Here is a 13151-nt window from a genome sequence, read left to right as displayed (position 1 = left end):
GGTTAATGTCTGGACACACACACACAACCAGATTAGCATCACTTCAAAGAACATTACAACACCACCAAGTATCACTACAACTTCTGCCAACTTTCTCTCAGAAGACAGGCAGATCCTTGTGGTGCCAATGTCAAAAAACATTAATGTCTTCACATCATGAGAAGGAAAAAAAAACATCTCAGTCTATCAGATGTGATGCAGCTCAAATGTTGTGTATGGTCCCAACAGAAATGAGGAAGCAGTAGGGAGCTTCCTGTTGTCAGTCACATATTTGAAGAAAACAAGGGAAGTGAAATATCAGAGTAGTGTTGCTGTAACTGGGAAATAAAAAGGTAGAAATGAAGGCATCATACCATGGGCATCTCTGTAGTAAGCATGTGTGACGCTCCGGAAACGCTCCTGACCAGCAGTGTCCCAAATCTGAAGGAAAAGAAGGAAGGAAGAATGTGTTCACTTCAGATGAGTTATCACGAGATGATGAATGTCTGAGTCAAACATAAAAATAGACGGTTTTATTAAAGGAAGCATGGCTTAGCATCAGAGCGGTTTGGTCATCCAGCAATAGCACGATGGCTGAAGAAGGAAGGACTATGTTTACTGTTTTTAAAAAGAACTGAAGAAAACAGTTTATAACTGTAAATATTAGCTGCAACATTAATGAGAATTGTAAAATAGGTGTTACAGCTATTTCTTTTACCACTGTATGGTAACCAGGCGATACTATGCAATATCACATTACGTTAGCAAACTTCTTCTATATACGTTTACATGCAAGCTGTCATTTAACCAGAACATTAAGAGGATGTTTCATTGTTCAGACATGCTGTGCAATAAGTCTGTAAACACAGAATCATTGTAGATGTACAGTCTAAAGTTAAAAAAAATAAATAAATAAGTCAACATTTCAGGGTAATAGTGTATTTTAGGGACATTCTCACATTACTCAAAAGCTGATTTTCCCTGACTTTACATAGCATAAGCATCATTGTAATTTAGCCTGAGACCTGTGTACGGGCAACGGGTGAAACTTTGCTGCTATAGCTATGCTGTATTTGATGTTCTTTCATCTACAATGTGACCCTTTTAAATACAACAAACAGTGAATAAGACAAGATTTTCAAAATCATTTCTAGATTTCTGTCTTCACAGACTTGAGGAAAAGAAGGTCATGTAAGTTGTACATAAGCATGTCAGTCAGGACACCTGTGACACCCATGACTTTCATTATATGACATTTAAAAACATTTGCATTAAAAAGAGTCAACACAAAGCAAATAAACAGAAACATAAATGTCTCTCCACCAACAGCTACATAATTAAATAAAAGGATCATGTTGCATTGGGAAACTGGTAACACTTCACATGCCCACCAGAGCAACTGGTTTTTGGTTCATTGTGGAATTTTTGACGGTACTATTTTACAGTGTTGTGTTTCTATTCATGGTATCTGATAGTTCTGTTTTTATCAAAGCAAAATCTCACATTACAGTAAACTGAACTAAGACTTATAAACTCAGTTTTCATACACAAAGTATAGCAGAGAAACATGGAAGAGTAACAATAATGTATGTTGATTGCATGTTGTAAAGCACTTTGAAACACATCAGTATGAACGGTGCTATATTAATAAATTTTTATCTGATTTCAAAAACTAAGCATTACTGTGGCATCTAAATTCAGAGAAAACCCCAATTCCTTTGTCCTACACACTACTTATTTTCACTTTCACCTTTCCTTTGTTGTCTCATCATTCTTTTTGACCTTTCTCTGTTTAATTTTAATGTGTACACATGTTAAAAAAATTTTTTTTTAAAAAAAGAATTGTATGGTTAACCAGGCTCTCATTAGGGACAAAAAATCATCTAAAGACAAAATTAATTCTGGACAAAAGCAGAATTGTCAGCAGGTGAAGAGGAAATTGCTGAGCAGGACATAATAGCTTTATCCAAAGCGAGTGTGTTTGTCAGTGGGGGAACGCTGAAGGGTATAAAGGAGAAAAGGTGAATTCCAGATGCACCCAGTTGTGCCAATTAGTGGCAAAATACATTACTGTCTGTCATTAAATTGATCAGATCAGCAGAAAACTGAGATAACTTTGGAAAAAAATCATTTTGCCAATAAACCTTAATATTAACAGCAGTTATTAATATTTCTTAAATTATTCTTTGCTTATTCTTTTAAAAAATGTTCTTGTAATGATCACTGACTTCTTCAATGGCAAGTTTGGTGAAATATAAAGTTCATTTTCAGCACAATTACATCTAGACTCTTTTGCACATTTTTTAAAGCCAGCTTTTAACTACATGTTGTATTAGTTTTCAGTTAATGAACATTATGTAGCCATTTCTTGAAAAAGTTTTTAAAATTTCCACAATCTTCTCCACTCCAAAGTACTGAATAAACTAACAGAGAAAGTCAATGAGTGTAACTTCTGGTGACAAGGACAACACATCTCTACCTCAGGAGCTGCATGTATTAACATTAAGTAGTTTAATTTTCTACAAAGCAAGGCTACCATGTCTTTATAAGCATTTAAGCATCCCCTTCAGTAATGTTTTTACATAGTTTTTGTGCAACTCATGCTTTTTGTAGTGGTGCGTCAACAGGTTTTTAGTTTAAATGGACTGAGCGCATATGACCTTGCTAAACATACATATTCCCATCATTGAGGCAGCATGACTGCCATTCTTTGCTTAATGAATGGGTAGCATTAAGGAAAATTTTAATGAAAGTTTTAAGCAAAGTTAAATTAAGTCAAGTTATTTTAAAATCATGATTTTAATGCATCTAATAAAGAAAAAAAGATAAATGGATGTAAAATTAACTGCAGCAGCAACAACTTGTTGACTGCTGGTAGTGTTAGTATAAAAAATCTACGGTCATCATTTTGTGCCACAGATGCAGCACACTTGCACTGTAAGACCACAACAGCTAAAGCTAAATCTATCCTGCTCACATGGTTTGATCATGATCAGATGCCCTCAGGTCAACCTGTGCTTTTACACACAAGTAGTCAGTAGATCTGCAGACAAGCAGTAAGTAAACAGAACCTGACTGGTTACACTAAAGCTTAAAATTTCATGAAACTAATCTTTCTTCTATTACATCAGATCCCAAAGTCAACATGTGGACTAAAAGATGTCCACTGATCGACTGAAGAAAAGGAAAGATGATGGGAAAGAACACGGTTACATAACTGAGGCAGAAAACTCATTAGACAGTATCTAATGCATTTTCTGAATGACAGGAATTCATCTACAACTCTGCCCAGCTGAATCTCTCTATGATAACTTCCAGACCTGATAATCTGATGGAAAGTGTTGCAATTCCCACTAGTGTCTTCAGTCAGGCAGAGCAGCAGGCTAATTGACCGATAGAGATAAACCGAGGCCTCATTAAGTCATCGTTTGCGCCTCTTTACCCACCCACAGCAGGCAGTGAAGATATATGGGAGGTATTTATATCTCTGGAAACTATCGCCGGTGATTTGTTATTAAAAGGAACCTACACATCTGCTTTGACAGGACTGAAAGAAGACCTCTTAGCACTAAGGATCAAAAATATCCTCAACATTTTGGTTCTTACCTGCAGTTTGACCTTCACAGCATCAATGCTCATCACTTTGTTCTGTAAGACAACAAAAACATATTACAAACTGTTAATTTGGCATACAATGAGAAACAGCATAAATATCATTCAGAAAACTCAAAATGTGAATAAAAAGGCACAAAAACCAAAGTTAAAGGGAGGCACAGTTTGGTGTTTCTAAATGAAAACAAATCCAGGCAAATATACAGAACATGATGTATTATAGCTGGGGTTGGGTGTAATAAAAGCTGGACTCTGCCAGGAGGCTCTCTTTATCACTACAATGCCTCCAGCACATGGTACTATCTATAATTCTCACACACATATAATCACCTGTGGTTAATGTAGCCCTTGTTTCAGAGGGTTGCATCATTTACCAACACCATGGTTGCCAGGCAGTTTGCATAATGCACACAAATACACAAAAGCTCTTCAATACTTCTGCAATGCTTTCTCATGAGGAATGATTATACCTGAAGAACAGCAGAACCAACTCTGCCATTGTTAAAGGGGATTTGATGATACTTGCAAATAAAAAAAGATGCGAGTACAGCCTCAGTCAGACATGGCAGGAACATCAGCCACACTGTCCAATATGTTTAACTAAAGACAGAAAATGAATCAAGCTAAACCTAAAAAGTGTCTTCTTCAAGCTCGAGATCTAAACTACATACAACACAGCCAGCAAGCTACTGGATAGAAGAAAAAACATGTTTAAAAAAAACCCTCTGACATTGAAACCTTGACAGGTTATTTACTGACATTACAATAAAAACAGGGATGAAGTTTGAGCCAACTTAAGGTCACAACACTGACATTTTCACAACATGAAGTCTGCAGCTTTAGTCGCTTCACCCACACATTTCCCAGCATCAACAGGTCCACCATTATGTCGGAGCTGCAGAAAAGCTGCTGTTGGTCAGAAACATTTCCCACTGCAAATCTGTGCTTAAGTGTTGCAGCATGGGGCCAAACAGGAACAATCAATACATGAAACATGGAGACAGCAGAACCACATAGATATATATCATTTTCTTTACGGACAACTTGAAGTTATTGAGGAATTGAGTGATATTGATAATTAATATATAACCAACTAGGCTATTCTTTAGCATTTAGCTTATCTTTTTTATTTGAGGAATGTATAAAAATATCAATATCACCACTAATAAAAAAAAAAAAAGAAAGTGAAACGTGCAAAACAAACCTAATTTTTAAATTAATAATTTCTTACATCAAGAACTTTTTACATTGACCAAAACTTTTATATGAAACCATTTAACTTTGTAATAATCTCATGTCATGTGAGAATCCCTCTTTTGGTGTTTGCTGTAACATTTGGAGGAAATAGTAAATAATTAAATAGCTAGTCAAACTCCACTTTTTATGATTTAATATATAGCCATAAGCTACAAGTTACATAGCATTTGTTTAGTTTTTATAGTATCTGAGCCAAATGAACAAAAGAAAAAGTAAGTTTCTAAAGCTTCCTCTGTTTCTTGTCTCACCATAAATCACCACTTTCATCTGCACTGATCAATGTGAAACAATACCCTATGTTTCTTTCTTCAACATAAATTCTTCTTGCAAACTAAAACTAACTAAAAGGACTTCAGAATTTTGTGTGGAGGAGCTTGTTTACTGACAGACAGCAGAGAAGATGGATGTTTTAGATGTTTCCTTGCTTCAACACACCAGGCTGAACTTGACGGCTTAACAAGCCTGCAGGGAACGGAATGACAACCTACTTGGATGTTCGTTCATTTGTGTTTGGTTGGTTTGAGCAGGGAAGCATCTACAACACACAGAGCAGCGGGGCCCAAGGGCCAGGGGCCTACAGGATTAGTGACTTAATTTCAGGTTCAAATCTGGACTTTCTGAATCATGAAGCCTGTTTGTTTCTTACCAAGGTGCATCATGCTGGTAACTAAAGCTGGAAACTTCCCTTGCTCCACAGCAGGACAGAAAAAAATTAAAAAAAATAAATAAATAAAAAAAAAATAAAATAAAACAACACAAGTACAATTTCCAGACTAATCAGTTTCCCTAAAATACTAAAAAAGAAAAATCTTCTTATGATGAGTGAGAGAATCTCTTTTCTTCTCTCTTCAGACCAACCGGCAACCTCCGGTAGTTAAAAGTGAAGCCTATGCGGAAGTGCATAAAACTGCAGTTCCCCCTCCATCCACTAGGGGCTGCAAAACAGAGCAAATCCCCAAAGACTCCCATGTTAAAAAGGCCAACTTCACAGCAGAAATAAACATGTTTACAGCCTAGTTCAAAAATCCATTTTCAGTTTATGGGTCAGGTTTACCTTCATGACAACTATGGGGGGAGTGATTTTTTTTCTAACTCGCCCATTTAAAAGTAATTTAATCTCGAAGTTTGGCATATTTAGGGGCGTGTCCTTTTGACTGACAGGTACCAATCTCCCGCTTCAAGTCAGAAGAACGTAGAACTGTAGTTTTTAGCCGGTTAACAACGTGACTTAGCTTTAGCCCGTTTACCTCCGTTAGCTGGTTAGCTCCTGTTATCTCCGGGTAAGCTCAGTAAGCTCTTAGCTACAGAAAGCTCGGAGTTCGCTCGATGTCAATCATCCGCCAAGACACTCACGGCTTCCCTCTTAGCTCCACTTCTTTGCCCATATTTGTATTTTCCGGGCGAGACGATGCGCATGATGCTGCCAAGATGGCGATGGTAGGAACCGTCCAATGAGCTTTATTTCAGCTCTTCAGAAACCTATGGGTGATGTCAGAGGCTCCATACATCTCTTTATAGACAGTCTATGCTTCAGACTGATATTACTGATAAGTACAGTTTCCTTTTTCTCAGATGCTGGAAAATCAAAGACACAAAGCAACGGGCTTCTCATCATCACCTTCTTCATGTCTGTCTGGTGTGTACAAAACAACTCATTTAAATCTCTGGAGAAACAGGAAGGAGGTATGATAAGGTTTCTTTTAACAAAGCGAAAAATAAAACCAAAAATTACTAAGTAGTTCTGCCCCGACTCAAACCCAGCACTACACTGTGAACAGGTCATCATGTCAGACAGTAATGAGAATAACTGCTCAAACCAGTGAATGATCTTAATACCTCACCATTGCTTATGTGAGTGAATACAACCTGATCATTTCAAATTATGCTTCATCTTGACTTTTTCCTGTACAGTTCTTTCAAAAGTCTTTGTTCGTAATGCATTTCGTTATTGTTGCATGGGGCACTATCAGCTATGATTAGTTCATCTTATAAATGGGAAACACTTTACCGCTCCTCAGCTTCATTTCACTGCAGTAAAGAGCTTCTTAGCCTGGAAAACGTAACAGCTCAGAAGCACATTTGGGAACAATCAGGTTATTTAGTGCAAAACACTCAGAAGCTTCTGAGTGTTTCCATAATTACTGATCCAACAGGGTTTGTTCATTCACTCCAGAATAACAGTAAATTTACTGGAGGTACCAGCTGTAAAACTATTCGAGTAGGACAGCAGCAATACAGTTATGGCCACATGTATGAAATGAAGGGGAGCAGATTCTTTGTTTGAACAAATTCTTTTATGATCTCTGAAATGCAGCCATGAATGTCGCATTCAACAATTCAACAACAGATAAAAAGAAAGCTGTGGATCAATGTGAATGATAATGGATGACTGTTTCCTACTCTGTTAGGTTATTAGAAACATGACGTAACATGTTATAGCGTGAGGTAACCCAGCTCAGTAATAGCAGAGAGACCTTTCCACAGTGAAGCTGAACCATCAAGACACCAACATGTCTGTGTTTCTGCATGACTATTGTTGTGTCATACCAGAAATGCAAATGTTCTGTTTTCTGAACTGTACATTAAGAGCACAATAAGCTGTAATTAAAAGCAGCAACCCTTCCTCAGACTCAAATATTCTTAAATTTAACCTACTTATCTAGTATTAACAAACAAAGGGGTTAAAGGAGGTTCTCTGTCTAAAGTGCAAAAGGAAATGTTTTAATCAGAATTCAGTCTGGCATCAAATGACTGCAGTATTAGTCATTCATCATTTTGTTCAGGATCAATAGAAACATAATGCCTTGATGCACAAGCTAATTTTTAATAATGGTGAAGCCCTCACAGTTTCAGAAGTGGGCAACATTACAATATTTTTACAGAAATACACACTTGCAGACAGTACTATCTCACGTGGAAGCTCTGAAATCCCACAGAAAGGATTTGAACAGATTGGTTGGTTTTTTGGAAACTATGGAAGTTCACTTTCACTCCATCTGTGTGGGCCGATGTCCACAGTCTAGTCAAAAATAACCATTAATTATGTCAGAGAACAGTCAGAAACTGTAGTAAAACAGGATATAGTGTAATGTTTTCTGTTCATGTTATTGTGGGTTTCAGGCTTGTTTGTTGAGAGGCAGAGATAGTAACAGGACAGAAATTCAGTTCGGCGACCTCATCATGGTCTTAATCCTTTAACATTCACACTAACAAATAGGCTAGAGACAATTGTTTCACTGTGTATTTCTGTTTGTTTTGGACAAGAATTTAAAGAATAAATGTTTTTATCATACAGTTGACAGAAGTTAATAAGAAGTTAATAATAATGTAACAACAGTGAAATGGTTGAAATTTGAAACAGTAGCGTCTATAACAAACAGTTTGGGTTTTACATATCAAACCAACTGGTAGGTATATTTCCACATTTTTCTAAAAGAAATTCATCAAAATCACTGCAAATTTACCTCTGCCAATGGTGGACCCGGGTCCTAAAGGTTTATTCAACACACCGATAGTAAACATGCTTCTGATGGCGACAGACATTTACTGCTTGCTTTAAGCACGTATTCTTACATTCAATCATTTAAAGTAACGCCTTTTAAATTAAGATTTTGATATTTCAGTGATATTTATTCAAGAATAAAACATGGAGACAATTCCTATCCTGAAGATTTCTTTTTCAAGCTGAAACTTTCAACAGAAACAGAAGTGAATTAAAAAACAAAACTCTTCTGATCATTTTAAAATCTGCAACATATCTGGATGTTATAAACTCCATTGTTATTGGTCTTATCTGTTGCAGAGTATTTTGAAGTGTCAGAGTTGCTTTACATTTTGTGGTGATTTAGCAAAACGTATGTAGTTCGGGAGGAAGACACCTTCCCAACTTCAGGATCAGGCTTACAACCTTTTTAATCAGTTTTATAGTTAGAGGGTTCAGCCACACCTTAGTTATACTACGATAGGCTTCAACTGCTGAGAGACATCCCATGATTTACTGGGGACATCCTTTTTCATCTCTCTGCTTGGCATTGGCATTGTTGATATATTTCTTATTTCTCTGCAGGTCTTTGTGAATAAAAGCTGTGGTGCATGTTGATCCGTATTTCCTGTCCTATCCACCCCAACCAGCCGAGACCGATGACCGTCTTCCCTGAACCAGATTCTCCTGGCGGTTTTCCCTTCCTGTTGAAAGGAAATTTTTTACTTTCCACTGTCACCTCATGCATGCTCAGAAAGGGGGACTGAATCGAAGTCAGGACTCAAGGCTGTTTGTTATGAAATGTCTCATACTGAAGCATCAGTAAAGCACATTTAGATGACATTGTTGTGAATATACAACAATACAGCTGAATTGAATCTGATATACAGAATTTGCAAGAGCTGAATTTATACTGATAATAGAGCTTGAAACACTGCAACTTCCTGGAGGAACATGTTTTCTATGCAGACATCCCAGATGGTTTTAGCTCTGCACCTTAGCGCCACCACTGAGGAAAACTGCTTTCAGCTGTCGAAGTTCAAAGCTTGTTGAGTGTCAGAGTATGCATTCAGTGATGCTTTTGGGGAGTCAGTGGAGACATGCTTTTTTTTTTTTTTTTTTTTTTTTTTTTTTATAATGCTGTTTGTTTTCCTAAAACCAAGAACTAAAATGTGTGCTTAAACCTGATCACTGTTGAATTAACGGAGTAGGAAAGTGAGTCACCACTTCTATGCAGTGTTTTGTTTTTCCTATTATAACCAAAGAAAAGATGTTAACAGTACAATGTGTTTCCTGGCTGTTTACATAACTGAGTCCACAATGCCATGCTGGTGGATGTGAGAAAACTAAAATCCTAAAATCCATCAGTGATGGAGATATTTTGGATGGCTTCTCCCAACAAAAAGCAGCAATAAAACGAAACCTGAAATTTTAGCCAAAGTTCAAAAGCATGCCCATTGCCCACACATTAATCACTTTTACTCAAATAATTTATTTTCAATTTAAAAAAAAATCAACATATACAAAAACACTATTTTTAATCCCTTTCTTTGCTCAGTCACTAACAAATAAAGAGGCATAATGGCTTGATGACGGACACTAATTCAAACAATCTTTCTACAAATTCCACTATAAAAGTTGGCAAGATGCTCATCAGTGTTGTCAAAAAAGAAAAAAACACAAAAAAATCTATACTTATATACTAATCAATACTAACATGTAGTATTTAGTTAGATACTGATTTACACCAGTATCGATACTTAAATGCTACTTTTAAAATGGGCACTTCCAACCATTTTGACCAGCCGCTGCAGCAGGCAGCCCCTCCCCCTACAGCAGCTACCTGGTGGACCCATTTCCTTTCAGTTTCCTTTTTTTTTTTTTTTTTTTTTTTTTTTTTAAACCTGTCCAGTCCAACATCTCAGCACACAGAACAACAATCTGCGTGCCATATTTTTGCCAGACAGATTTGCTCTGTCAAGGGAGACATCTCATGTATATAGCTGCCCTTGATAACCTGAATATTTTTATTATTATGATAATTATTTTATTTTATTTATTTATTTATTTTTCCTTTTATCATTTTGCAATCATCGTCAGTCTTGATATGATCGAGCTGGACCTGGCAGGGAAAGAGGAAAAAAAAGAAGAAATGAAAGGAGGAAAAAGAGAGACAGAAAAGAAAGGCGTGTCTAAGCTGCTAAAGTTACAGTATTTGCAAAACAATATAAAGTACTGAAAAAATACAACAAGACATAAGTAGGATAGTGACAATATTCAAAAACAGACAAAAAAATGAAAAAGTAAAAAAAAAGTAAATGAATTAATAAAATAACAATTACAATACCAACCGTTATGAAACATACCTACAGAGAGTCATCAGCAACATTTAGTAGGAAGCAGATGGGAAGATGAGTGCTTTGTGGGCGTGCACTTGTGAGTGTTCAACCTGTGATCATGCAATCAAAGATCAGCTGAGTGCTTGTAGGGGAGCACGACCACGACCCGAGGTGTAGGGGAGGAAGCCAAGGCCCCCAGGGCCCGGCAAGCCCACCGTGCACAGAGCCCGGGCAGGCAAAGCAGAAAGAGCCGCCGTCCGCCGAGCCCAGAGCAGTGGAGGCCTCCAGGCAGGCGCCACCCGGCGCGACGAGGCAGGAGCACCGGGTAGCACAGGGCGACGGCAAGCCGGCCCGGCGGGCGCCACGTGCCGAAGCGCGGGCCGCACAGAGAGCCGGCAGCCCACAGGCCCCAGGACCACCCGTACCACCCGGCAGAGCCCCGGCCAAGACCCAGCGGGCCCCGCCCACCCAGAGCAAAACCATCGCAGGCCAGCGCCACCACGATACCAGGGGCGGGATCCCCAAGGACAAGGACACGTCCGTAGACCATCCCCCCCAACAACCCCTCCCCACAACTCTCCTGCTGCTTCCTATCCCCCCTCACCAGCACCCTCCCCATCCCTCTCCCTCCCAAGCCCTACTGTCCCCAACCCTCCCACCCCCCCCTTCCTCCAACACACGTCGCAGTAGGTGCCCCCACCTCACTGGGACAGCCCCAGGGCAGAAGGGCAAGTCCCAGCCCGCCAGGTGTTGCAGGAGGCAGCACCCCGGTTGTCCCCCTATCCCCGGCGGCCCAGCGCCAGCACTCCAGGGGCCGGAGAGTCCTCAGTTCCCACTCAGACATCCATCCAGGTCCGGGGCCCGGTGCCACCAGCAACGCCAAGACTGCTGCCGACTGGAGGAGACGGAGCCAGAGGGAGGATCCCCTCCGCCATGGACCCTATTCCTACCCCACCCATTCCCAACCATCCCCCCCCCATCCTTTGCCCCCCTCCCCCCACCCCCTCCCTCTACAAACCCGCACCAAACCCCATCCCTCTACGGACACATAATCCCCAGGGAACCCCCCAGGTACCATAGCAGCGCGACCCCGAGGGCATGCTCCAGGCGACCAAGGCCCCCCAGGTCCAGGCCAGGCCCCCCTATTCCAGAGGGAGGCAACCCGAAACCCGGGGGTCCCGGCCCCCCACGCAGCCCGCTCAACAGCAACCCGGCCACCCAGCCCAGGCCAACCCCCGATCGCCCCGAACTCCCGGCTGCCCTCCGGCCCGCCCCCAAGCAACCCCAGCCTCCGGGCCACCAGAACTCCAAGCTGGCCAGGCGGGCAGCGCCCAGAGCAATGACCCGCCCAGACCCTCGGCCCAAGAGCCACCCCGCCCCGAGGACCCCAAGCTCCCCCAATCCACCCCCCGGGCTGCCAAAGTCCCAGCCCCCACTCCTACTAAGTGATGTGATTAATTAGCAGGGTCCAGGGAGAGCGAGCATTGGCCGATTCATTTTTGATGGAAGCACATGTGATCTCGAGACTTATGTGTTCCACCAGGAGATTTTTGTAGTCTTCTTTTGGACTTCCAGTTTAATAGGATAGTTTTTTTTTGCTATACATAGGGCCACAAGGATAATGTGTGTGTTGTTGGGGTCCATGTTGATGTCACTAAGGTCTCCCAGTAAGCAAAGCTTGGGGCATGCAGGAATGCTGCATCTGAGCCATGTTGATAATTCCCCACAAACCTTATTCCAAAAATTTTGAACAGGTGCACAGAGCCATAGAGCATGTAAATAATTATCTACTGCGTTACATGTGCACTGTGTGCAGATCTCTGAGTGTTTTAGACCCATTTCCTTTCAGTTTCCACTGTCCAGCACAACCATTAGCAAAAGTTAACCTCGTAAGTTGCTCGTCTCTCCGTGCTTCCCGGATGTCAAAGAAAACAATGCACTCGTATTTTACGACACTTTGGTTTTTAAAGTTGCATCTCAGAAACATTGAATTAATAAATCAAGTCGAATATCAAGCCTAGCATCCATACTTAGCCACGCAACTAGCATCTGTAGTTACAGTCATGCCGCTGTGTTGCTAGGTTTAGAAAACACAGTCGCTCATGTCATTTTGTATCTCTCATAATCTCAGCCTGAAACGGAGAAGAGGACAAACAGCAAGACCTAAACAACCACAAACACAACCCCACCTGCCACCAACAATGGAAATAACTGGACACACACAAGCTAAAGAGGACTGTTGCAGAGTACATTTAATGGTGCAGGTTCATGTTTGATAAGTTATATGTGGACTTCAGGCTTCTTTAAAATATAAATCTGAAAATACTATAAAATAAGAGGCTGACTGTTCCAATTTATTTAATCTGTTCTCAAGGTATTGTGAATAAAAGGACACTTTTGTTACCAAAGACACTACGTGTAGTCAGTGTTTACTCGTTAAGAAAGGTTGTTGTTTCTTTTAGCTTATTAATTTTTTACTCTGC

At 40.2% G+C, this 13151-nt stretch overlaps 1 protein-coding gene across 1 annotated transcript in view; it reads right to left on the bottom strand.

The window, feature by feature from the left end:
- The window catches only part of rab26 (RAB26, member RAS oncogene family), a 126452-nt gene that overhangs the window by 65629 nt on the left and 47672 nt on the right, over nucleotides 1–13151 (bottom strand). The window contains exons 3-4 of the mRNA XM_079261011.1: nucleotides 3586–3627; nucleotides 354–420 (exon numbers count right to left, since the gene is read on the bottom strand). Coding sequence (XP_079117137.1) covers nucleotides 354–420; nucleotides 3586–3627 — 109 coding nt within the window. The remainder of the gene's footprint in view (nucleotides 1–353; nucleotides 421–3585; nucleotides 3628–13151) is intronic.

Source organism: Telmatherina bonti, assembly GCF_933228915.1.
Source record: "Telmatherina bonti genome assembly, chromosome: 21".
In the NCBI taxonomy this organism is placed as follows: Eukaryota; Metazoa; Chordata; class Actinopteri; order Atheriniformes; family Telmatherinidae; genus Telmatherina; species Telmatherina bonti.
Note: the sequence above shows the minus strand (reverse complement) of the source record. Positions and strands in the feature narration are given on the sequence as shown.